Consider the following 27720-nt stretch of genomic DNA (forward strand, 5'->3'; position numbering starts at 1 on the left):
TGGCAACCCAATCCAGTATTATTGCCTGGGAAATCTCATAGACAGAGGAACATGGTAGGTTACACTCCACAGGGTCTCAAAGAGTTGGGAACAACTGAACAACTGAGCATGCGCACATACACACATACATTTATAATTGAAGTGAAGCATTTGTTAAGGTAAGACCTAGCAATAACCTCAGATATGCAGATGACAACACCCTTATGGCAGAAAGTGAAGAAGAACTAAAGAGCCTCTTGACGAAAGTGAAAGAAGAGAGTGAAAAAGTTGGCTTAAAGCTCAACATTCAGAAGAAAACTAAGATCATGGCATCCAGTCCCATTACTTCATGGCAAATAGATGGGGAAATAGTGGAAACAGTGGCTGACTTTATTTTTTGCGGCTCCAAAATCACTGCAGATGGTGATTGCAGCCATGAAATTAAAAGACACTTGCTCCTTGGAAGGAAAGTGACCTTCTTTACTGACCAACCTAGACAGTATAATAAAAAGCAGAGACATTACTTTGCCAACAAAGGTCCATCTAGTCAAGGCTATGGTTTTTCCAGTGGTCATGTATGGATGTGAGAGTTGGACTATAAAGAAAGCTGAGTGCTGAAGAATTGATGCTTTTGAACTGTGGTGTTGGAGAAGACTCTTGAGAGTCCCTTGGACTGCAAGGAGATCCAACCAGTCCATCCTAAAGGAGATTAGTCCTGGTGTTCATTGGAGGGACTGATGTTGAAGCTGAAACTCCAATACTTTGGCCACCTGATGTGAAGAGCTGACTGATTGGAAAAGACCCTGATGCTGGGAAAGACTGAGGGCAGGAGGAGAAGGGGACAAAAGAGGATGAGATGGTTGGATGGCATCACTGACACAATGGACATGGGCTTGGGTGGACTCTGGGAGTTGGTGATGGACAGGGAGGCCTGGCTTGCTGTGGTTCATGGGGTGGCAGAGAGTCAGACACGACTGAGCGACTGAACTGAACTGATTGCTTCTAAAACTTATCAAAAGTACATAATAAAGGAAAATTCTACTGAGAAAAATTTTCATATTATGATAAGCTATTAATGAATGTAACGAATTAAGCAAATGATTAATTTTATATATCAGCAGTTTGCCCTCAAAATGAATTGACAAATGCATTCACAAGAACATATTTGCTGTCTGCTGCTGCTAAATCACTTCAGTTGTGTCCAACTCTGTGCGACCCCATAGACGGTAGCCCACCAGGCTCCCCCATCCCTGGATTCTCCAGGCAAGAACAATGGAGTTGGTTGCCATTTCCTTCTCCAATGCATGAAAGTGGAAAGTGAAAGTGAAGTCACTTAGTCGTGTCTGACCCTCAGCGACCCCATGGACTGCAGCCTACCAGGCTCCTTCGCCCATGGGATTTTCCAGGCAAGAGTAGTGGAGTGGGGTGCCATTGCCTTCTCCTATTTGCTGTCTATCCTAAGTCAAATCACTTATATCTGGCCCTTAATTTCCTAATCTACAAAATAAACATATTGAAATTAAACAGTGGTTTTTCCACCTTTGGCATGTATCAGAATCACTTGGAGGGCCTGTTAAAAGGTAGATTTAACACATTTCTAATTCATTTGGTCTAAGAAGGGCCCAATAATGTGTATTCCCAACAGATTCTCAGATCATACAGATGCTGCTGAGAACCAAACAGAACTCTCTTAAAGTGTATTCCGACACATCTCAGCTAAAAGATCAGTTCTACAGATAAATGGGAAAACTCATTAAGGAAGAACTACATACAAAATTGTTGAATGTAGAGAACTGTATGCTCCTTTGGAACAAGATTCCTAAGTATTACTATGATCGGGATCTTTTGCACTCTCTCTATTTTGATCTCCAAATCTGGGGCCCTGGGGAGATGCTCTTAGAACCGTAGCTACTTTTGTACTCCCTCTGTTGTAGTGTTTCTAAGACCTCATTCTGGGCTGAGAGGGAGTTTCCAAGAGGTGGAAAATCCCTATGTCCAAACCAGTTGTATTAGATTTCATCACCCTAGTTTATGACATTGAAAATAGCTGTCCTAATTACTAAAAACTATGCCCCCCTCCCCCTCAAAAAAGTCATTCTGGCAGAGAAACAAAAGCAGATGAGGAAATGTGAGAATATCAAAGTCAAGCCAGTTAGACTTTATGGTAGCACCACAAGCATGTGAATGATTTCCCTCTGCTGGTTAGAAATCCTGAAGAAGACAGAAGCAATCATACTTTGCATTAATTAAACACACAGCATTTCAAAACAGTTGATTTAATACCAGGAGACTTCCAGTTCAACTACAAACTGTAGTAATATGGTTATCAGCAGAACTTATCTTAATACAGTAAACACTGCAGGCTTTCATGTTATTAAATATCCACAGCTGTTTAAATGAATTTCAAAATACTTGTTAATAACTGATGAGCAAGAATTTATGCAAACTCAGTGTTTTTTTTTTCTCTGTCTTCAGGGAGTTTTCAGTTTAGTTGAAGGGGTGAGAATGTGCATGCTACAATTAGAATAACTGATTGGGAAACTAAATGGTACTGACAACTTCAATGTAAGTGCAGAAAAAGCTGAGATAAGTGTGAGCTAATTCAGGTGAAGTGGACAAGAGTGGGACCTGAAATGGGTTTTAGGATGGAGGAAACAAAGGAAAGGAAAAAAAGAGAAAGAAAGCAAAAGTAAAAAAAAAAAAAAGAAGAAGAAGAAGAAAGTAGCATCATGAAAAGTCTTGGGAGTTAGGTTAAATCTGGGCTAGCCTGTCAGTAAAGAGGATTTTGTGGGACATCTGATCCTAATCCATGTATCTATATTTACACTTTGTACCTCTCAAAAATTGCTCATTCAAAGAACATATATGAAAGGCCACCTGAAAACCAGACCCTATGCTATGGTGGGCCTTAGCAACTATAATTTGGTTAATGTTTGAGAAAGGCAAAAGAATTTGGACTTGGTGTTATGAATTTGAGCAAAGAATGACATGATGAAAAGTTTATTTTAGGGAAATCAGATAACAGAATGGCTTGAAGATTTTGGGATGGTTACAGGGAAGACTTGCTAAAAAAAACCATTGCCATGATTCATATGTGGGATAATGTGGTACAGTATAAAAACGGGAAAAAAAGTGGTAAATATGAGTCATTTTGAAGGCGTGAACAGCAGGACTTGATGCAGAGAGGATGAAAGGTTAAAAATGGTGATAACGGTTTTGGTCTAGAAGACTGGTAGAAAAATTGTCTAAACAGAAATGTGGGAGTTGAGGCCATATGCAAAAAGATTATACAAAGTTTTATTTGGGACATGCAGTATTTAGGGACCGAGGGAAAAACTAAGTGGAAAAACTAAGCAGAGCTCTTCCACAATCAAAACACAGGTGAGGGAATTCCCCAGCAGTCCGGTGACTAAGATTCACCACCTTCACTGCAGGGGCCTGGGTTCAATCCCTGGTCAGGGAGCTAGGATTCCACAGGTTATGGGATACAGCCAAAAAACAAAAGCAAGCAAACAAAAAACAATTGGCGACTTCCTGAACGGTCTGGTGATTCGGACTCTACTGGACTCTACTAGGAGGCCTGGGGTCTCCCTGGCCTGGGAACTAAGATCCCACATGCTGCACAATTTTACCAAAAATAAACAAGAAACAAATAGATAAAGATGAAAACTGGAACCAAAGAAATAAAAATAAATCTTAGAAAAAAAAAAAAACAAACACAGGTGAGAGGGGAATGGAGTTTCAAGAATGAGAGGGTTAGTTAACATTGTCACTATCTGGACAAACATCAGGAGGAATGAGGTCAAGCATAAACTATTATCCACAACAGGTTAGACTTGTAAACTAAAGAGGTGTCACCTTAACCTCTCAGAATCCTTCCCTATTAAGCCAAATGCTAAATTCTTTTTGACCCTATTTCTGAGCATCTCTAGTGTGTTCAGAAATGTTGTTTCACATCTTCCCTACACTGTCCTTTTCAGTTCAGTCTGTCAGTCATGTCCGACTCTTTGCAACCCCATGAATCACAGCACGCCAGGCCTCCCTGTCCATCACCAACTCCCAGAGTTCACTCAAACTCACGTCCATTGAGTTGGTGATGCCATCCAGCCATCTCATCCTCTGTTGTCCCCTTCTCCTCCTGCCCCCAATCCCTCCCAGCATCAGAGTCTTTTCCAGTGAGTCAACTCTTCACATGAGGTGGCCAAAGTACTGGAGGTTCAGCTTTAGCATCATTCCTTCCAAAGAACACCCAGGACTGATCTCCTTTAGAATGGACTGGTTGGATATCCTTTTGAACACCACAGTTCAAAAGCATCAATTCTTCTGCGCTCAGCTTTCTTCACAGTCCAATTCTCACATCCATACATGACCACTGGAAAAACCATAGCCTTGACTAGACGGACCTTTGTTGGCAAAGTAATGTCTCTGCTTTTGAATATGCTATCTAGGTTGGTCATAACCTTCCTTCCAAGGAGTAAGCGTCTTTTAACTTCATGGCTGCAGTCACCATCTGCAGTGATTTTACACTGTCCTTTTAGGGTTCTTAAAACCTGAAACCTGCATCATGTTACACAGCCTTAGATGCTTAAGTCTCTAATCATCCTGCATACTATTTCTAGAGCGTTTATGGCAAAGATCCATACTGTCCACAACCTATAGCATGTCCACTACCTACCTTTCCCTTCTCCAGGGATCGAACCAGGGTCTCCTGCACTGCAGGCAAATTCTTTACCAGCTGAGCTACCAGGGAAGCCCCACTAGCTACAGCATCCAAAACCCTTAGCCTGGCATTTCAATATCTATACGAAAATATCCTAACCTATTTCCCTTTCAGCTCATCTCACATTTCTTCCCTGATCAAATGATGACAAGGTACATTTTTTAATATAGAGGTATTACCTGTATACCCCCACCCACCTCTTTCCTAAATCTGATAATTAAAGCCCTTAGCATTCCTTTGACTAGTTTTTTGCAGAGCAAAGAACAGAGGTGGACTAAAGCCAAATGCATTTCCTGACTTGGATAAAATTTTAAACCCACTGAAAAGATTAAGCCAGGTGTCCCAGTGTGGAAGAGAAAAGAGAGAAATATCTTTGAGGTCAACAAAAGAGGAAAGGGTGAGTTTTCACCCAGATCAGGAAGAGAATGGGGTGGAGGTGGGAGGTCAAAGAGAAACAGGGACCCACCTCCATTATTAGTGTCCTGCAGAAGCAGCCGGACCTGAGAGGAGAAGGCCTGGGTGACTTGGAGAGGATAAACTCTAGTCTAGGCTCCATCAAAGAGTCCACTTAGGATTGGTAGAACTGTGTCTGCTATGGCAGGGGTGCTTTATCGGTGGACCAATGATCAGAGTAGTCTCCTTGATGCTTTGACATCTGATAAAGCCTATGGTCCGTCACACAACAGAGAGTGGGGAGGAGGAAGTACCAAACGAATGGAGTTTAATTTCCCACCAGCCTGACTAGGATAAGGACTCAGGGTAACACTAAATTGATTTAAGGAAAGTAATGTGGTATTTCCTATACAACTGAATTTGTAAATTCAGAGTCACACCCACTATGAACCTTTTGTAGGTGTTCAATGAGAGTGAGTCAGTCCTAGGCCACTTTCACTTGTCTTTTCATTCTCTTTCAATATCATCTCAGCCTTTTCCACCAATTTATATTTTTGATACTGTGATGGGCTTCCCTGGTGGCTCAGATGGTAAAGAATCCGCCTGCAGTACAGGAGACCTGGGTTCAATCCCTGGGATCTTCCCTGGGTTGGGAAGATCCCCCTAGAGGAGGGCATGGTAACCCACTCCAGTATTCTTGCCTCAAGAATCCCCATGGACAGAGGAGCCTGGCAGGCTACAGTCCATGGGGTCTCAGAGAGTCAGATACGACTGAGTGACTAAGCACACACAGCCTTTTCCATCTTTGTATTAATAACTTCCAACTTATATTTATGATACTGTGATTAATAATAATATATATTTGATTTGTCCCTCTTTCTGGCACAGAATCCAAAATCTTTGGCATTTCCTAAAAGATGAAAGTGATAAAGCTGTCTTTTATTATGTTAATGAGGTGACTCAAAGCGTGGGGTAGTCACCAGAGGAACATAATTGTTATTGTTGTTCAGTCACTAAATCCTGTCCTACTCTTTGCAACCCCGTGGACTGTAGCATGCCGGACTTCCCTGTCCTTCATTATCTTCCCATTTGCTCAAACTTATGTCCATTGTGTCGGTGATGCCATTCAGCCATTTCACCCTCTGTGGTCCCCCTCTCATTCTGCCCTCAATCTTTCCCAGCATCAGGGTCTTTTCCAATGAGTTGGTTCTTAGCATCTAGTGGCCAAAGTATTGGAGCTTCACTTTCAGCATCAGTCTTACCAATGAATATTCAGGGTTGATTTCCTTTAGGATTAACAGGTTTGATCTCCTTGCTGTCCAACATACTCTCAAGAATCTTCTCCAGCACCACAATTCAAAATCACCAATTCTTCAGTGCTCAGTTTTCTTTATGGTCCAACTCTCACATCTGTATATGACTACTGAATAAACTGTAACTTTGACTATATGGACCTTTGTTGGCAAAGTGATGTCTCTGCTTTTTAATACACTGTCTAGGTTTGTCATTTTGGAGAAAGCAATGGCAACCCACTCCAGTACTCTTGCCTGGAAAATCCCATGGACAGAGGAGCCTGGTGGGCTGCCGTCCATGGGGTCGCACAGAGTCGGACACGACTGAAGCGACTTAGCAGCAGCAGCAGCAAAGGCTCTTTAGTTCCTCTTTACATTCTGCCATTAGAGTGGTATCATCTACATATCTGAGGTTGTTGGTATTTCTCCTGACAATCTTCATTCCAGCTTGAGATTCATCCAACCTGGCATTTTGCATGGTGTACTCTGCATATAAGTTAAATAAGCAGGGTGACAATATACAGCCTTGACATACTCCCTTCTCAATTTTAACCAGTCCAGTGTTCTATGTAAGGTTCTAACTGTTGCTTTTTGACCTGCATACAGGTTTCTCAGGAGACAGGTAAGGTGATCTGGTGGAATTTTCAGTCCTATCCCCAATCTCTGGGGAAGGGAAAAAGACCTGAAGGCTGTCAGTCACCAATGGCCAATGACCCAATCAACCATGCTTTTGTAATGAAGCCTCCATAAAAACCCAAGAGGACTGGGTTCAGACAGCTTTTGGGTTGGTGAATGCCCGGAAATTCAGGGAGAGTACTGTGCTTGGTAAAGGAAGGCTTGGGAGCTCCTCACCACTTCTCGTATACCTTGCCCAGTGCATCTCTCTCATCTTGCTGTTGCTGGGTTATATCCTTATACAATAAACCAGTGATCTAGTAAGTAAACTGTTTCTCTTCTGTGAGCAGCTCTAGCAAATTAATCTAACCCAAGGAGGAGATTGTATCATGTGAACCTCTAATTTCTAGCAAGTTGGTCATACATGTAACAGTCTGTACTTGTGACTGGTGTCTGAAGTCCAAGGAGGAGGCCGTTGAAACTTCTAATCTATTGCTGGACAGAGGCACAGGTGATAAAGTGGGATTTGTAACCATTGTCTGAAGCCCCAGGGGTGGGAAGGAGATGGACGGAGGGGTCACTGAGAAGGGTGTGGAGGCAGTGCTTAAGGTGAGACTGAATCCTTAACTGTGGGCTCTGATGCTGTCTCCAGGTAGATAGTATCAGAATTGAGTTGAATTCTCGGACACTCTGCTATGTCTAATAATGGCTCAGTGTTGTGTGGGAAGTGCTCCTGCTCGGAACACACATATTGCAGTTGGTACCCAGAACCACTAAAAGAATATCTTTATCCCAGAATGCTCCTCTGAGTTCAACTCTCAAGTGGCCAACTACTATTTGTACCTGCATTATATGTGTCAGTGAAGTGAAGTCGCTCAGTCGTGTCTGACTCCTTGCGACCCCATGGACTGTAGCCTACCAGGCTCCTCTGTCCATGGGATTTTCCAGGCAATGGTACTGGAGTGGGTTGCCATTTCCTTCTCCAGGGGATCTTCCCGACCCAGGGATCGAACCCAGGTCTTCCGCATTGCGGGCAGACGCTTTACTGTCTGAGCCATGAGGGAATCTCAAAATTATCCCAGGAAAGACGGAATTCTTTTTTGCCATCTTCCCTTAACCTATAGTGCCTCCCCCTCTTTCCTCCTAATTATCTATTAAGGGTCATGGGAACTATGAATTGGGAGCTAAACCCAACCCCCACCTGTTTTTGTAAATAAAGTTTAACTGGAACACTGCTATGCCAAGTCCTTCATGTATTGTGTATGGCTGGTCTTGTGCTACAATGGCAGAAATATTATGGCCTGTAAAGTCTAAATTATTTCTATCTGGTCTTTGCCAGATAGTTTGCCAATCCTTGCTCTTTTTTCTTTTCTCAATGTATTTATCACAGTTTGCAATTATTTGCTTGATTATGTGGTTATTTAGCTCCCTTATTAGAATATAAGCTCCCTGAGGGGAAGGACTCTACCATGCTTATTCTTATGGTTTCTCCAGCACTTAATTGCACCAGTGTCTGGCTATGGTAGGGACTCAATAAATAGTCACTGACTGGATTACATGAGTGAATGAATAAATAAATGAATCACTTGCGTGCATGCCAAGTTGCTTCAGTCATGTCTGACTCTGTGATCCCATTGTAGCCTGCCAGACTCCTCTGTCCATGGGATTCTCCAGGCAAGAATACTGGAGTGGATTGGGGTTGCCATTTCCTTCTCCAGGTGATCTTCCCCAGGTGATCCCAGGGATCAAACCTGTGTCTCTTATTTCTCCTGCATTGTCAGGCTATTATATCTTAAAATTTTATTTCATTCTTTTGTTGCTGTTGTTCAGTCACTAAATTGTTTCTGATTCTTTGCAACCCCATCAACTGCTGCTGCCAGGCTGCTCTGTCCTCCACTGTCTCCCAGAGTTTGCTCAAATTCATGTCTATTCAGTCAGTGATGCCATTCAACCATCTCTTCCTCTGCTGCCCCCATCTCCTCTGGCCTTCAATCTTCCCCTTCATCAGGGTCTTTTCCAATGAGTTGGTGCTTTGCATCAGGTGGCCAAAGTATTGGAGCCTTCGTTCTTTTGCCTTAGCACAAATCTTTCATTCTTGGTTGCCCTCTAGCAGCCTCATATCTTAAGTAATAGAGTTCCATAATAGTTAGTCCTCTCACCTTCTTTCTCCTCTACTCATTCCTCCTTCCAGATTAATCTTTCTAAGACATCTCAATATATCGTTTTCCTGCATAGTAACCTGGAGACCTAAGGACTTAACTCACAATTATAAACCTCTTGACCTGCCGTCTAAGGTCTTCTGACTCCAGCATTATCCTATGTTTCCAGCCTAAACTCACTGTCTCCCTCACATCCTCACTATTCCACCTGCTGCTTCCTTACCCTGAGATTTCCTACCTCTCTCTTAGCTACTTGTAACACTCTTTCCCACTGTTACCACCTCCACTTGTCAAAGCCCTATCCAGCCTCAAGTATTTCCTTTAAGCTGCCTTTCTTAATCCCTTCCTATCTTTCTTTTCTCTGAACTTCCAAAGTACTTTTTATACCCATAGTAATATGTGTGTCATTTTGCCTTCTCCCCTTAGGCAGATAAGCTCCTTAAGAAGAGGAACCACACTTTACTCATCGTGTTATCTTCTGAGGTACTCCATTGGATGAATAAATAAATTGATGTCTATTATTTTTTTAATCTCTTATTAAAATCCTGTTTATTTCTCACAGACCAGAATCTTCACTGCCCACCCAGCCCCTTTCTTTGATTTTTTTTTCCTTTCTCCTCTGCCTTGTATTTTGTTTCCATCAGAGGTTTTCTTATCTTCCAATTAGATTGTAATCCCTAGAAGTCAGAGACTAACTGTATGTTTTTGTCTTCTCTTCCTTCACCTTACAGTACCTTGTGCATTGTAAGTGCTCAGGAAATAAAGTTGCAAAGAAACCCCTCATTTTTCCACCTCCTCTCCTGCTCTAACAGAACTATGATTGCCTTGGGTGATAAAGCTTGTTTCTGAGACACGTTACCGATGAAGGCTTGTCTGGAAGACACCGACATTGAATGATGATTTATAAATGAGTCTCTAGCTTCAATTTCATCAGCTTAAGAAGGGGATACTGAAAAACTGCTGTAAAAAAAAAAAATCTCTTTACATGAAGTTGGCTGGAGCTGCCTGAGCTGCTAATCCTTGAAAGGTTTTTAGTCTCTGCCTTGAGCATTTAGAGTGCATTCTTGCCTTAACCTTCTACACCAGATGTCTCCATGGTAACACTGGAATGTTAGCTATTTTAGGAAATCTGCCTCACTGCATGCAGTGATATTTACATTAGGTTCGAAACAAGGCATAAATGCGATGGCTCGAGTGGCTGCTGCTTTGTGTGAGGAGGAAGGTCCTGATGGCTTAATGGATGACTCCCCTACGTCTGTTGTCCTGTGTCATTTTTTAGGCCAACCACAGTGTAATCACACAATAAAAATGGTGTTTATATAATACTGGTGGGGGGGAATGCAGAGGAGAAAAAAAGAAACAAAGCAAGAATTTCTCCAGATATTCCTTTGCAAGGATATTATCTCGTCTCCTGCCTTCATACCCTTCGGGTCTGATTTCATTTAAAAAGTTCTTTTAAATAAAGCTTCTACCATTCCGTAGAAAGCGGCTACCCTGATGGCTCAGCAGGTAAAGAATCCACCTGCAATGCAGGAGACGTGGATTCAATGCTAGGTCATGGAAGATCCCCTGGAAGAGTAAATGGCAACCCATTCTAGTATCCTTGCCTGAAAAATCCCATGGACACAGGAGTCTGGCAGGCTATAGTCCGAAGAGTCACAAAGAGTCGGATGCAACTGAGCAGGCACATTGGATTCTGAAGAAGAGAATAATATAAATAACTAGAACAACTGACGGCTTTTGCCTGCAACTTTGTGGATACCTTCACTAAGGAAGAGAAAAACACTTTGTAAACTGCACTTTATTAGGTTTTCTGAGTCCCTAGTAAGAAAGATGTAGAGCAGTTGCCGTGGCCTGACAGCTCCATCACGAAGCTCCTGAGCAGGGTGGTCACAACATGCTGTTGATCTGAATGGACATGGAGCATTGAAAGCAAACGTGGAGTGTTGCCAATCCATGGCATGTCGAGGTTGTGGCATTGTCGTTGTTGTTGTTCTATGGAGTTAATTATATAAAAGACGTTCATAACAATTCTCCAGGTACACTCCAGCTAAAATGGATGCTAATAAAGAATCCGCCTACCAAACTGGAGATGCGGGTTCAATCCCTGGGTTGGAAAGAAGGAAATGGCGACCCGCTCCAGTATTCTTGCCTGGAAAATCCCATGGACAGAGGAGCGTGGGGGGCTACAGTTGGTAGGGTTGCAAAGAGTTGGACACAACTTAGAGGCAACAACAACGCACAATGTTCTGGTGGAATGAAAAAGGCAAACAGCTAGAGGGATAGTAAAACAAATTAAATCAAATAATTTTTATCAAAACTGTCTTTCTTATTTGAGGAAGACTCTGAAGTAAACTTCAGAGATTTTTTCTCTGAAGCTCAGAGATTATTTCTCAGTCCAGACTTTCGTACTGGGATTACATGAGAAGTAAAATATTTATCTATGGGAGGAGGGGTAAGATGAGTGTCTTACATTTGAACAACTCAAACCTAGAAGTGTATGAGTTGTGAGCTGTCTTTCTTCTGAAGCCAAGGTGTGGAGTTCCCAATTGGGAGGGCTGGGAGGAGGTGGCGGAGAAGGCGATGGCACCCCACTCCAGTACTCTTGCCTGGAAATTCCCATGGACGGGGGAGCCTGGTAGGCTGCAGTCCATGGGGTTGCAAAGAGTCAGACACGACTGAGCGACTTCACTTTCATTTTTCACTTTCATGCATTGGAGAAGGAAATGGCAACCCCTCCAGTGTTCTTGCCTGGAGAATCCCAGGGATGGTGGAGCCTGGTGGGCTGCCGTCTATGGGGTCGCACAGAGTCGGACACGACTGAAGCAACTTAGCAGCAGCAGGGAGGAGGTGGAGGAAGTGAATCACTCCTCAGAACTCAAGCTCCTTTGTTCCCTAACATCTGTAAGGGGTTTTGGGGATGGCTTTGCTGGAGATGAAAAAATTCTTCAGTCTCTGTGGAGCAGGCCCAGAGCTTAGAAGTTTAACTTGTGCCTTTCACATAGTGGAGGTGTGGCTCCTGTGGTGACAGGAGGCATGGCAGATTACAGTTTGAGTATAATACAGTAGAACTAAGATGCTGTTATTGTTAGCAAACAAGGATAACACCTGCATCCAGGGCTTCAGTTCAGTTCAGTTCAGTCGCTCAGTCATGTCTGACTGTAATCCCATGAACTGCAGCACGCCAGGCCTCCCTGTCCATCACCAACTCCTGGAGTTTACCCAAACTCATGCCCATTGGGTCGGTGATGCCATCCAACCATCTCATCCTCTGTTGTCCCCTTCTCCTCCCGCCTTCAATCTTTCCAGCATCAGGGCTTGGGGTGTCACAAATAAAGAGTTGTCACACTTCACTATATAGGCAAAGTGCTCTATAACTGGTTTTATAATATTCTTTACTTTTATCTAATCCACAGAATGGGCTAGGTTGAAGCAGTTAATAGCTGCACTGAACTATGATTTGCTATCCCAAGTGCATGCATGTCCAACTTTGTGTGACTCTATGGACTGCAGCCTGCCAGGCTCCTCTGTCCATGGAATTCTCTAGGCAAAAATACTGGAGTGGATTGCTGTTTCCTCCTCCAGGGAATCTTTCCAATCCAGGGACTGAACCAGCATCTCTTTTGACTCCTGCCTTGGCAGGCAGATTCTTTACCACTGAGGCACCTGGGAAATGACATCAGTGATCTGCTCAGTCAATCCTGCATCTCAACAACCACCAGGATTGCCTTTCTATAATGCCACTTCAAAGGCTTTTATTTCCTTTGCTTTTTTTTTTTTTTTTTTAATTTTTAGTTCTTCATTACCTAGAACAGCAGTCCCCAACCTTTCTGACACCTGGAGATAACTTCATGGAAGACAATTTTTCCATGGACTAGGGGTGGGGGGATGGTTTCATAATGATTCAACCTCATTACATTTATTGCACACTTAATTTCTAATCTAATTCTGCCACTGATCTGGTAGGAGGTATCATTCTGCAGCCCAGAGATTGGGAACCCCGCACCTAGAACATGAAGTCCTTTGCTTGACATTTATGGGACTTTCCAGCTATATATTCCATCATTCTTCAACACTTTTCGTATATTTGGTAATACCAATGACTCCCAATTCCTTGAGTGTGTTTCATACCATTGTACATATTGTTCCCGTGCCTAGAATGCCTTTCTCTTACTGTCTATCTAGGGACTCAGTCTTTAAGGCCCCAGCTTCAGGCTGACTTCCAAGTGAGGCTTTCTCTGACTTCCAAAGATAGAGATAATCCCTTTCCTCTCTGGGTCCTCTTAGTACTATGAGTATATTTCTTATATTTCTCTCCATTTGTTATGCTGCATTTTAATACTTTGTTTATATGCCAATCACTTATTGGATTTTAAACCCTTTGAAGGCCAGGATGCCCAGACCAGTGGTTCTTATCAAGAAGCCATATCCTAGAATGCACTGAAAATTTGTGGGGCATTTCTTGTTTCAATGATGAGTGGGGCTAGAGGTACAACATAACTGGCAATAGGCAGGACAGAGCCTTGTCCCCAAATCTGAGTGACTTTCAAATGTTCCACTGGGCACTAATGGAAATAATCAAATTGTTTATATAATCATCTGAATCTAGGACTTAGTTCTGTTGTATATAGGAACCCAACATTAATATACTCTGAATCTTCTATGAATTAAACTGATATGTAAATTAAAGGAGGATTATGTTAGTTCTTTTGGAGAAGGAAACGGCAACCCACTCCAGTGTTCTTGCCTGGAGAATCCCAGGGATGGGGGAGCCTGGTGGGCTGCCATCTATGGGGTCGCACAGAGTCGGACACGACTGAAGAGACTTAGCGGCAGCAGCAGCATGTTAGTTCTTTATTGGAAATTTTACCAAGAGCTTTTCACCTTGACATTGCCACTTGCTGTTTTTGAATTGCCAATGTAATATACCTGCATTAGACTGTATTTGAAGCTGTGACTCCACATACAAGCATCTGCTTATTTCTTTATATCCTTTAATAGATCTGTGCCTTAAAATTTACATATTAATATGACCACTGGTTTATTATAAATTAATCTCTTTTTATGTTTCATGTAGTTCAGTGTCTAATTTACTGGGTTGCTATGAGACTTAAATTGAGTTAAAATATGAGGTATTTAGAGGAGTAGCACCTGGCACACAGAAAATGCTACCATATATACTGATGTTATTACTATAGAAAAGTTGTTGAATATTCATTGATAAATATTTTAAATTATACTTGGAATAGGTATTAAGAAATCCTGTGACTACTTTTAGGTCTCAATATTATAATAATCTGAACCATTAGAATATAACTACATGATCCCAAGATGTTATAGAAAGTGCTTCAATATTTTTTTGTGTGTCTAGGAGACTAAAATGAGATTATGATTCTCTTTGTGACCAATTTACCCTGAAGGATTCACACTCTGCTGTGGTCTTCCTGGGGAGCAATAACACAAACTGGTAACTTTGAGTTTGGTCTTTGCCTATGAACCAGTTTTACTATGTGCAAGGGTAACAGGTCCAAAGGGATAACTGTGACCGTTAATCTCACAAATATGCTATATTTAATAATTTTATATTTGTCTTTAGTCAGACAAAGATAGGTGCAATGTGAGTCAAGTCTGCAATATCCGACTCGATGACTATGTCTTTTTTAGCTGCTACTCATTTTAAGAATAGCCTTACTTTCGTCCAGGTTGTTGACATGCGTAATGATAACAGTAGTTACCATGTTTTGAGCACTGTGGCGTGCTGCGATTCACGGGGTTGCAGAGTCGGACACGACTGAGCGACTGAACAACTGAACTGAACTGAGGCACTATAAACATATTATTTCTAATCCTTACAAAGACCTGTAATCATTACAGAGAAGGAAACTGTACTTGGAAGGGCTATGTAACTTATTCAGGGCCATTCATCTAAAAAGTGTTTATGTTGGAATCAAATGCCAAAACCTGAGCTCATTCTTTCATACCACTCTGCTTCCCTAATTAAAACTCAAGAGACTTCATATTAGAATTGGTCTTGAAGGACCAAGATTATTTCTCTAAAAAGGACTTGACTGTATCCTTTCATTATGACAATCTGAACCACTTGAGCATGGCTAAATAGTCCCAAATATAGTCCCAAATTTCAAATTTCTTTCTGTTTAGGCCATAGAATGTAAGACAGAAACACTGTGACCAAAACATTGTTTTCTTTTGGAACCTGGACACACACTGAGAGAAGTTTTCAGAGGATTATCTGAATGCTCACTATAAAGCTGACTCTCTGGCCAGTCTTCTTTGGGCTGTTTAGAGATGATGATTCGGCTTCCCAGGTGGTTCAGTGGTAAAGAACCCATCCGCCTGCGAATGCAGGAGACTCGGGTTCAACTTCTGGGTCGGGAAGACCCCTTGGAGAAGGAAATGATAATATAAAATAATTCTATGTATACTGAGCAGCACTTGGTGCCAATTTATTTTTTCCTTCATAAGGCACACACCCAAAGGGAGTAACTAGAAAGTGAACTATGGGAGGCTTTCTCTCCTCCACATTTGAGAGGACCTACTGTCAGAGGCCCTCTATGGCAGAGCTTTCCATCTTGGGTATTCTGGACAACACCTAAAAAAGTGGCCCACCCCTGTGCTGAGATGTCATGCCGTCAGGTCTCAGGTGGTGGGTAGGTCAGAAGGTAGACACAGGTAATCACCTCTAACCATGACCAGCCTCAGTCACTTACTTCAGAGTAACAGAGACCCTCAATCAACTGGTCCCAGCAACATTAAAGAAGCATATCAAGTTAGTACAATTTATGTGACTTGATGTATTTCTTTTCTCTGCTCACCCAATGTTATTATCCTCTAGACACTGTACTTAACTTATTCTAAGCATTCCTTTAGGATAGATTGGTAAATAATTTAGTCTCTTTGAAATTATAATTTTTCTGTTCAAGTCTGTTTTAAAAACTGATACCAACTCAATTCCCCTTATTAGCATTCAAATACTGAACTACATATACTCATTTCAGTGCTTATATAAATATGTGTACATAAATATATCACATCAATGTGTCTGTAAATATAAAACTAGAACAATGAGAGTGATTTTATTACAGAATTTACATGAGTATTTTTCTTTGAAAGTGCTTATCTTGGGGACTACACACTTTCCCCAGTGATGCTGAACTCAGAATGTCAAAATTATAAGGATCCTTTGGAGATTATTTGGGCTAATTTTTCCCATTTTACACATATGGAGGCTGAGAAGTGATGTATCCATAGAAGTGACTATCCATAGTTAATAAAGAAAGAATCGGGACAGAAATACAATTCTTCTAATTTCCAACCAAGTTATTTCAAATTTTAAAATGTTGTGAGTATGGAACAGTCTTATGGACTCTGTGGGAGAGGGAGAGGGTGGGAAGATTTGGGAGAATGGCATTGAAACATGTAAAATATCACGTATGAAACGAGATGCCAGTCCAGGTTCAATGCACGATACTGGATGCTTGGGGCTAGTGCACTGGGACGACCCAGAGGGATGGTATGGGGAGGGAGGAGGGAGGAGGGTTCAGGATGGGGAGCACATGTATACCTGTGATGGATTCATTTTGATATTTGGCAAAACTAATACAATTATGTAAAGTTTAAAAATAAAATAAAATTAAAAAAAAATGTTGTGGGATCTTCCATATATTTCAATATATATGCTGCAAAAAGCCTATGAACTTTAATTTTTACTCATATCTATGAAATTACATGTATGCACATCATTTTCTGAGTTTGTTAACCAGAGCTTTCCAACCAAAATGGATTTAGAGTCCAAGGGGTTGATAGTGCAGTCAAGATAGTGATTTCTTCTGCCCTCATTGTGGTCTAAACACCCAGGCTGGCCACTTTCAAGTGAGAGGTTCCATCCATTTCTGCCGCCTCTTATAAATATTATCATTTGCTACTATTTAAAACTATAATTAATGAATAAATTTATTGCAGGGTCTCAAGTTTAAAAACTGTATTTCTTTTATACTGGTCATAGCTATTGAAAACATTTTTTTGCTTATTTGAATTTTCAGATTTTATTTTATGTAATTGCTATTTATGACTTGAGTAATAAAAAAGAACAGTTGATAACGAGAAAAATGAGAAAAAGTCACTTAAGCAACTTGATTATGTTGTAAATCATTTCATTTTCTACATGTTTATTATTATTAGCTATTTTTTGTCATGATATGGGAAAGGTGGAAAACACTGCTTTATACACATTGTTAGCCCTACTCTTTTTAACCTGATTCCAACCTTTGTATATGTGACCAATAAATTAAATTGCACATTTTGCTTCATCATTGATCTAAGATTTGTAAGAATACCTAGTAATTATTTATGTTGCTTGAGCAGAGATGGATCCTAGGGTTCCTTCATAAAGTATATTTTTAGTAAATTAAAAGTTGAATGAAGAAGAGGAGCTCCTTCTGAGGTAACCTCCAAGAACCACCATACAGATGAATGCAATTACTTTCACAGCGGTGAGGGTTCTTTGCTCAATATTAAAACCACGATGCATTCTCTATTGCTATACATCACTCAGCGTGGCAGGCAGAATCCTGAGACGGCCCCTGTGATCATCACCTCCTTGTATCCACACCTTTGTATAATCCCCACTCCTTGAATGTGGGGAGACCTGTAACTTGCTTCTAACCAACAGAAAATGGCAAAGGTGAGGGATATCGCTACATAGTTATGCAATGTTATATGGCAAAAGTGAAGAGGTGTGGCAGATGTAATTAAGATCCCTACTCAGTTGACTTTAAGTTAACCAAAAGGGATAGTACACTGATGGCTGGACTTAATCAGGTGAACCCCTTAAAAGAGTGTCGAGAAGTAAGAGACTGTCTCTCTCCACTGCTGCTGTGAAGAAACTAGCTGCCATAACTTCTACAGTCGCACAACCATATTCTTCCAACAACTTGAGGGAGCTTAGAAGTGGATCCTTCCCTAAGTGAGCCTCTGGCTGAGAAAGCAGCCCAGCTGACACCTTGATTTCAGACTTGTGAGACCCTGAGCAGAAAAGTCAGCTAAGTCATGCCTGGACTCTTGACCCACAGAAACTCTGGAGTAATAAATACATGTTGTTTTGAACCACTGAGTGCAGTAATTGCTTACATAGCAATAAACACTAACACATTTATATGTAAAGCTGGGCTCCCAAAAGCATGAAGCAGGTGCCTCAGGAAGTACAGCCCAAACCTCACCTGCACTTCCATGTCAGCTGGCTCCTCCAACAGACGTAGCAGTTGTTGTTTCTCTTGAGACAGCTGCTCTACAAGTTTCTCCTGTGCAGTCAGGCTTTGACTCAGTTCTTCAATTTTTCTGGAGCAAAGGAAAAGTAAGAACAACAATTACGGTCATGATACATTACTAACTTTATTTTTCAGCCCACTCCAAAGATAGCATGGTCTGGTACAGTCAGTTTTTACCTTTTTAAAATCATTGAACTCTTTGATACTTTTCTTCAGTAAGCCATGCATTCTCTGCCCCAGCCCCCCAACATACACACAAATGAGTTTTTTGCTTACATTGTCATAATGTAAGTAAGGTTCATAGACCTCCTGAAGCCAATTCATGGATCTATAGACCATAAGTATAAAACTCTTAGAAGTTGTGGGTCTTTTTATTTGTTATTGTTGTTGCAGTTAAAAAACAATTCTCAAGTAACCATTATGCATATGGGCTTCCCAGGTAGCAAGGTGGTAAAGAATCCACCTGCCAATGCAGGAGACAAGAGATGTGGGTTCGATCCCTGGGTAAGGAAGATCCCCTGGAGGAGGAAACGGCAACCCACTCCAGTATTCTTGCCTGAAGAATCCCTGAAGAGGAGCCTGGTGGGCTACAGTCGATGGGGTTGAAAAAGAGTCAGACATGACTAGGCACACATATACACATTATGTATATAATTCAATGCATCCCCAATGTACTGGTGATATAAAGTTGGAAAACACACAATCTCTACAGAAAGTTAAACTTTTTTTGGTGTGTGTGCCAAGAGTCTTGGGAATAGGGAGTCACAGATATATCAACAGATAGACTACACAGTAAGTGCTACCCTACCAGAGGTATGAACCAAATAGTACAGTGAGTATTGTCATGCAGCTACAGGAAGAAAGATAAAGAAGTCATTCATTTGACTTGGAGGAGCCTGAGGGAAGCTCAGGAGAAGAGATTTTGAAGACTGGATTGTTTTATAGGCTCAGAGGAAGAAGTTTAAATAAAGGAATGAAGGTATGAAGATACAAGATATATGGGGAAGAGTTACTGGCAGGGAAAAGGCTGGTGGGAAGAGACAATGGCTAGAGAAGAGGCTGGAAATTCAGACCAGAATTCAGTTGTCAAAGACTGCATGCTGGGCTGATGTATATAAACCCAGGTTCAAATCAACAGTTTTGTGCAAGGCGTATCTTGCTGTTTCTCTGTGTGTAAGTCTGAGTACTAGAGATACCTGTCCTTGGAAAACATGCTGGTAATAGATGTAAAATTTCCGATTGTGATTATTATTCCTGTGTGTGTGGCTTCCCAGGTGGCTCAGTGGTAAAGAATCTGCCTGCCAATGCAGGACATGCAGGAGATGCAGGTGTGATCCCTGGGTCAGGAAGATCCTCTGGAAAAGGGAATGGCAACCCACCCCAGTATTCTTGCCTGGAGAATCCCATGGACAGAGGAGCCTGGCGGGCTACAGTCCCAGGGGTCACAACTGAGCACGCATGCAACACAGCATATGTTAAGACAGTGACAGCACCTTGGCAGGAAAATGGTATGGCCAAAAGGTTACGGGCACCAGAAAGTCAAGTAGGAATCTCATAGACAAATTATAAATTAATTTAAGGTATGAGCATCAGCTTAGACTTGGGGATGAGAAAGGACTTTTAAAATTTAAAAATGTATATGAATGCAAGTTGCAATGATAGTTATGATGACGAATGTGGACTTCCTATTAACTTCCCCATGGTATCTGTGCTAGAACATCTCTACTTTTCTCAAGCCTCAGACCTCACTATTCCCTTTGACCCTCAGTCTCTACAGATGATCTACTTTCCTACTTTACAAAGCTATTCAAGGCCATGTGACACGAACTCCCTCAATTTGTTAGGTACGTCTGTCTTTTTTTTTTCCTTTTGGTTTGACAAGTGTTCACTGGAATACAGAGATGGGACAGAGTCTCAGGTAATCTAGCGGAGAAGATCTGAAGGAAAATACGACAATGCACAGAAGACTGTGCACTGATGGCTGTGTATACAAAACAAGGACTTCCCAGGCGGCGCAGTGCTGAAGAATCCACTTGCCAATGCAGGAGACACAGGAGATGCAGGTTTGACCCCCGGGTCAGGAAGATGCCCTGGAGTAGGAAATAACAACCCACTCCAGTATTCTTGCCTGGAAAATTCCATGGACAGAGCAGCCTGGAGGGTTACTGTCTATGGAGTCACAAAGAGTAGGACATGAATTAGTGACTGAGCATGTACGCATACAAAACAAGAATATAAATACTTAATTCTGTCACAAAAGCCTTCACAGAAGTAAGCATTGATGCCTTCAAGAGTTTTGAAGAATGAACAAGAGTTCACCAGGAGGGGAAAACACAGATGTTTCCCCACAAAGGAAGAGCATGAACGAAATTCTGGGTACCTGACATAGCACTGTATGCTTCTGGAGGTGGTGTGCCTTCAGGGTCTGGATTCCAGCAAAGCCTGAAGCCATGTTACATAACTCTCTAAATGACAATTTCTTCCTTTATAAAATATAATAATCCCTATCTTATGGGATTGTTAACTTTATGAGAGAACTAAACTTTATGGGAGAATTAAACAAGAATATAAAGGACTCAGCTCAGTTATACAGTAAGAGCCCAGCAAACCTTAGTCATCATTATTATTACTAGTCTGCTGCTGCTAAGTCACTTCAGTCATGTCTGACTCTGTGCGACCCCATAGACGGCAGCTCACCAGGCTCCCCCGTCCCTGGGATTCTCCAGGCAAGAACACTGGAGTGGGTTGCCATTTCCTTCTCCAATGCATGAAAGTGAAAAGTGAAAGTGAAGTCATTCAGTCGTGTCCGACTCTTAGTGACCCCATGGACTGCAGCCCACCAGGCCCTCCGTCCATGGGATTTTCCAGGCAAGAGTACTGGAGTGGGGTGCCATTGCCTACTAGTCTAGAATCAGTGAAATGTGAAGGAGTCATGGTAGGGGATGAGTCTGGGGGAAATCAGGGGTCAGAACATAACAGGCTTTGATGGCCACACTAAGAACAGATCTTACTTCCTAAAGATGTTGGGAATTTTCCAAACGGCTCTGCAATAATATGATCAGATTTGTGTCTCAAAAAGATCACACTGGTCATCGGTCACTGTGTGTACACTGTGTGTTTTTCACCTATCCAGTTAAAAACCACTTACAGCTTTTTATGCCACCGTAGTATCATGCATTGAAGAGGCTAAATATTTGTCAATTTCATTTCAAAACTGCTCTGAATTGTTAGATTGGGATGAAACGGAGAAGGGCAGGACCAGAAGAGAACATTTAAGAAGTTGCTCCAATAACCAAGACACAGCCCTGCCCTCAACAATTGCCCACTTACATTTATGAGAAAATTCAAGTTCCTTTTAAATACAAAGCCAGCACAGTCAGATGCCCTTTTCCAAATACAGCTTACCTCTCACTGGTCTTTCCCAGACCCTCCACTCTGGTCCTGTAGAACTAATTCTTTGTCCTGAAATATGCCTGTCCCTGAGTCTCCCCTCAGTGGTGTTTCCTCCTGCACAGGACCTTTCCCCTCCCTAACCACTTCTTACATTGTTTCTTTCAACTCCTATTCACTCTTCAAAATCCACCTCAGATTTCACCTCCTCCAGGAAACTTTTTCTTTCGTTTTTTTTTTTTTTTTTTTAATGTATCCTGGAAATGTTCTAGGGTTCCATCTGTTTTATTTTTAATTTAATTTAATTTTTTAACTTTACAATATTGTATTGGTTTTGCCATATATCAACATGAATCCGCCACAGGTATACACATGTTCCCCATCATGAACCCTCCTCCCTCCTCCCTCCCCATACCATCCCTCTGGGTCGTTCCAGTGCACCAGCCCCAAGCATCCAGTATCATGCATCGAACCTGGACTGGCGACTCGTTTCATATATGATATTATACATGTTTCAATGCCATTCTCCCAAATCATCCCACCCTCTCCCTCTCTCACAGAGTCCAAAAGACTGTTCTATACATCAGTGTCTCTTTTGCTGTCTCGTATACAGGGTTATTGTTACCATCTTTCTAAATTCCATATATATGTGTTAGTATACTGTATTGGTGTTTTTCTTTCTGGCTTACTTCACTCTGTATAATAGGCTCCAGTTTCATCCACCTCATTAGAACTGATTCAAATGTATTCTTTTTAATGGCTGAGTAATACTCCATTGTGTATATGTACCACAGCTTTCTTATCCATTCATCTGCTGATGGACATCTAGGTTGCTTCCATGTCCTGGCTATTATAAACAGTGCTGCAATGAACATTGGGGTACATGTGTCTCTTTCAATTCTGGTTTCCTCAGTGTGTATGCCCAGCAGTGGGATTGCTGGGTCATAAGGCAGTTGTAGTTCCAGTTTTTTAAGGAATCTCCACACTGTTCTCCATAGTGGCTGTATTAGTTTGCATTCCCACCAACAGTATAAGAGGGTTCCCTTTTCTCCACACCTCTCCAGCATTTATTGCTTGTAGACTTTTGTATCGCAGCCATTCTGACTGGCATGAAATGGTACCTCATAGTGGTTTTGATTTGCATTTCTCTGATAATGAGTGATGTTGAGCATCTTTTCATGTGTTTGTTAGCCATCTGTATGTCTTCTTTGGAGAAATGTCTATTTAGTTCTTTGGCCCATTTTTTTATTGGGTCATTTATTTTTCTGCAATTGAGCTGTAGGATTTGCTTGTATTCCAGTGGCACCCTGCTCTTGAGTAGATGACAATCCTATACACCCCAGAGTATCCCATGTTACTCCTACCAGAGAACTTATTAATAATGTATAACATGTGTCTTGATGACAGGAAATGGGTCTTTCATCTCTGTAACCTGAGTGCTTAGTCCTTTGTCTGGCATACAGCAGGTGCTCAATCCATGTGAATAAGTGATCATTTCTCTTGTTCACTATCATTTGACCATTGTTCTACTTACACCTACTTAAATCTCCTGATTGCCAGCAAGTCAGTTCTGTTAATGGATACCATTAAAGACTCAACCCTAAAGAGAGATTCTTTACTTAGGGGAGCCATAAAGTCTTGGAAATGGTGAAGGCCCACCGTAAGTCCTTAAAAGGCAACAGTGTAGCTGCCATATACTCTCACAGGCTTGAAAACAGACAAAAGAGAAGTAGCAAATACAGTACCAAAGGTACCTACTTGTCCCTCTGGGCCAGGGCCTCAGTGTACTGGTCAGATTTGACCCGGTCTCCTGGTACATCTTCCCTCTCCTTGGTGACTCCCTTCAGTTTCTCTGAGAGCTCCAGGTTACACTCTTTCTCTGCTTCCACCAGAGCCGCCATCCGTGCGGCTTCATTTTTTGCTAGTCTGGACTCCTGCAAGGAGGCACAAAAAAGAATGAAAACCAAGCAGCTGCAGAGCCCCCACCTAGGTTAGGAGCCCTGAAACACAGGGACACTTAAGGACCTTAGGAAGGAAAGTAGAGAGGGAAAAGGTGAAGGCCAGGAGGCAGAGCAGTCAGGAAAGAGGTAAAAGGGGACCCGTAGCTGGGGATACTCACCTCTTGCAGAAGCTGGATCTTATTCTCCAGGAGCTCGTAAACATGCTCCGTCTCCTGCTGTCTCTCCTCAAACTGGCGCCGGAGCTCAGCTTCATTATGGCTGTTGATATTCTCTGCATCAGCGCTAAAACCACAGAACATCAGCCAGTCACAGCCAGCTATATAACTTAGCAAGTGGACCCACTCAGGCTGTTTCAGTAATTCTGAATCACACTGGTGAGAAGAAATTATTTGTGGAACAGCAATTATTCGTGGAACTGCTCATTCCAACTTTTCAGATAATCTTTTAGGAACTCTAATTTGTATTGCTTGTCAATCAGAATATAATACTTGACACCCAAGAAGCTTCACTACTGCTACAGCTTTAAGAGGAAAAGCTTTCAGTTGAAAGGCAGGCAGTCATCAAATGGCTTAGAACTCAGCATCCATGTTCACTGCCACCTGTCCCTGGACTTTTCCATTTGGACTGCTCTCCCAGAGTCCTTTGCTCATTCCTTGATTTCTTGCTATTTGAATTTAGAGTGTTCCTTCCATTTAGGTTGCTGGAACAGAATATCCATTTGGACAGCCATAGAAAGGCTCTTGTCCTTTCTAGCCAGTAACCTGTAGACTGTCCTGAGTCTGGGCTACCTACCCAGAGTTCTATCCAGTTTCCCCATGGTCCCATGCAGAAAGTGGACATTTAATCTATGGAAGATCAGGGTTCTGGGCCAGCTTTGCTTCTCTGATGTCCTCAGGAATGAATGTCCAGGCACTAGCACGAAGCGGGTAAGGTGTCACCAGCTTATTTATAGCTGACAACAGCTGCCCTTAGATGTCTGAGGATTAGTGAAGGCAGTATCAGGTGCTGAATGATCTTAATTCCGGTTTGATTTTATTCCTGTTTTAAGCCATTTGTTGAGAACCACTGACCATCTTCTTGTTTTCAGAATAGAGAGAACAATACTGAACCTTCACAGGCTCATGATAAATCAAAGGTGCTCTGTCCAAGCCCAGGAGTATTTTAATATTAGGCCCAAGAGGTTGTGTCCATGGCGACTAAATGGAGCTTCCTTAAAGATTATAGAATTCCTTGGTCGAAGTGGACACTACTCAGCACTGTCCTGGAAACTATATTTATCTTGAGTTCATGTCATTATACAGCCTTTTGGGAATAGAAGGGTCTTTGTTGTACAAGTGATACCAGTCAAGAGAATAACCTAAGAACCCCCCTAAATAGGCAGACCTCAGGAATAATCAACTTTTACTTTGACTCCATATTCCTTGATAAATGTAATAGACAACAGCAAAGTACAATATCGTAAGATTGAAGTTACACATTTTCTGAGTAACTCAGTTAGCCAGGAATGCCTGATTTAATAGGCTACAGCTGTTGTGAAGGCAGAAGTGCCTTGAACTTGATGCCAGACGTTGTGGGTTCTGCCACTCATCTGCAAAGACTTTAACACTCTGTACCTTAGCTTTCTCATTTCTAAAAATAGGATAGTGCCACCTAATAAAAGGCTGAAATGGTAATTAAAAGTACACTATACAAATCTCAAAATTTATAACTCAATTGGTATTTCACATTTTCCTAAAATCTATAAGCTCATTTAATGCCTTAGTAATTGAGTAATATCAGCATACTGTGTACAGCTGAGTCTAGTTTGAGTATTCTAATATTACTGGACTATCACTCTATTAATTAAGTATCAAGAAATACTGTAGAGATAGAAGGAATGCCAGATCAGATTGAATATATACTGATTCTAGGACATAATCTGAAAATTTTTAGTAAAAATTTCAGTAACATTTGTCATTTAAAACTAAGGGGTTTTTAATTATAAAAGTAACCATGCTAATAATATTGGTATATAAAAATAATCAAGTCTTCTCCCTATCACAAATTCCAGTCTCTCTCTCTTGAAGACAGCAATGTTAAAGTGTTTGGTATGTAACCCTGCAGTTTTTTCTATGCATACTCAACCAAGCACATGTACACATAGGGTGTTTTTCTTTACCCAAAGGGGCTTATATTCTAAGTATCACTCAGCACTTCACCCCTTACTTAGTGTATCAGGGACTTCCCACCTTGAAATGTTTTCAACCATTGTCCTATTGATGGATAGTTGTTTTCATTTTTTTTTGCCATTACGAAAAAATGATGTGGTTAATATCCTTATTTATTTATCCTTTTATGCTCATACTTTTATTTATAATGAATAGATTCCTTTTAGGAATTATTTGATCAAATAAAGTATTAATTTTTTACTTTCATAAGTAGTACTACATTCCAAAAATGTTACCACAATTTGCATTCTCACCAGCAGTATATGACAGTACCCATTTCCCCCGAATTCTGTGTCAACCCTGGATGCTCTTTGTAGATTACTGACTAGGTAGTTTATAGGCTTAGCTTTGATGACATTACAATCTACTTCAATGTCACTCAGACTTGCAGAGAGCCCGGAAAAGAAGGCCCCTTGTTTCAACTCCTGAATTGGATACAGCACTCAAATGCCAGAATTAAGGTTAAAGAATTTGGTTACAGCTAAATGAGCCAGACTCTGGAAAGAACCAAGAGTTCAACTAGTTCAGACTGCAACTCACCATGTTTTATCCGGATGCTGTCTCTTGTCCTGGAGTTCTCGTTTCAGGCTCTCTACTTCAACCTTCAACTCGATGTTCTGAAAAGCAAACAGGCATTAATTATCATTAACTGCCACAGACACCTGGTTAGACAGAGAAAGACAAATATTATACGATACCACTTATATGTGGAGAAGGAAATGGCAACCCACTCCAGTATCCTTGCGTGGAGAATCCCATGGACAAGAGCCGGGTGGGCTCCAGTCCATGGGGTCGCAAAGAGTCGGACACAACTTGAGCGACTAACACACACATATGTGGAGTATAAAATATGACACAAATGAACTTATTTACAAAACAGAAACAGACTCACAGACATAGAAAACAAACTTATGATTACCAAAGTGGAGGTGGGAAGTAGGGATTAGAGTAAGGGATTAACAAATACATACCACTATACACACACATATCTGAATCACTTTGCTATACATCTGAAACTAACATAATATTGTAAATAACTAAGTAATTTTTTTAAATTTGCTATTATTACTTACAAAAACAATAGTTTTCCCTTCCTGACTGGGATAGCTGAAGTTCTCAGCCATAATCACATATTAAATTAATAATATGCCATACAAAGGAAAGAAAATAATGACACCAAAGGTGGAATATCCTGGGCACCTGCACACAAACAGATATTCAATCTAAACATTCTTCTTCTAAGTAAGTAGAAAAGAGGAATGAAAAGGAGGGGGAAAAAAATAAATACAGTTACTTCTCTAGGTTTTATCATTTTATCTATCCAAGCAAACAGACAATAAAGTTTATGAGCCTCATACAGAACTGCTAAAACAGTCTCGTCTTACAAGATTAGATTGTAAATCTTTTATTCTGGTGGATAACAATCAATTATTCTGGTGGATCAAGGTAATTTCATGGTAATTTCAAAATCTAACACATGGAAATGTAAGTACATTCCAATTTACAACATTAAATTTTAACCCTCTGTAACCATTCTCTTCAGAAAAATTCCTGCATAGTTAATCACATTTCTCCATTCTCCATTAGTAAATATTCAAATGTAAACTGTTAAATTCTATATACAGCTGAAGAGAATCTGAATTTAACTGTATTTGCTTATCTTATCACCAAATTTTGTCAGCTTTTTGTCAAGATACCTATGCAAATGTATGTACTCAAG

General features: G+C 41.2%; 1 protein-coding gene across 9 annotated transcripts in view; it reads right to left on the minus strand.

The window, feature by feature from the left end:
- The window catches only part of PDE4DIPP2 (PDE4DIP), a 238182-nt gene that overhangs the window by 86021 nt on the left and 124441 nt on the right, over window positions 1-27720 (minus strand). For all 9 annotated transcript variants that reach the window (XM_070367402.1, XM_070367396.1, XM_070367387.1 and 6 more), the window contains 4 exons: window positions 26541-26617; window positions 23952-24075; window positions 23591-23766; window positions 18395-18512 (listed from right to left, as the gene is read on the minus strand). In XM_070367402.1, the coding sequence (XP_070223503.1) occupies window positions 18395-18512; window positions 23591-23766; window positions 23952-24075; window positions 26541-26617 (495 nt within the window). The remainder of the gene's footprint in view (window positions 1-18394; window positions 18513-23590; window positions 23767-23951; window positions 24076-26540; window positions 26618-27720) is intronic.

The sequence above is a fragment of the Bos mutus genome, chromosome 3 (assembly GCF_027580195.1).
Source record: "Bos mutus isolate GX-2022 chromosome 3, NWIPB_WYAK_1.1, whole genome shotgun sequence".
Taxonomy (NCBI): domain Eukaryota; kingdom Metazoa; phylum Chordata; class Mammalia; order Artiodactyla; family Bovidae; genus Bos; species Bos mutus.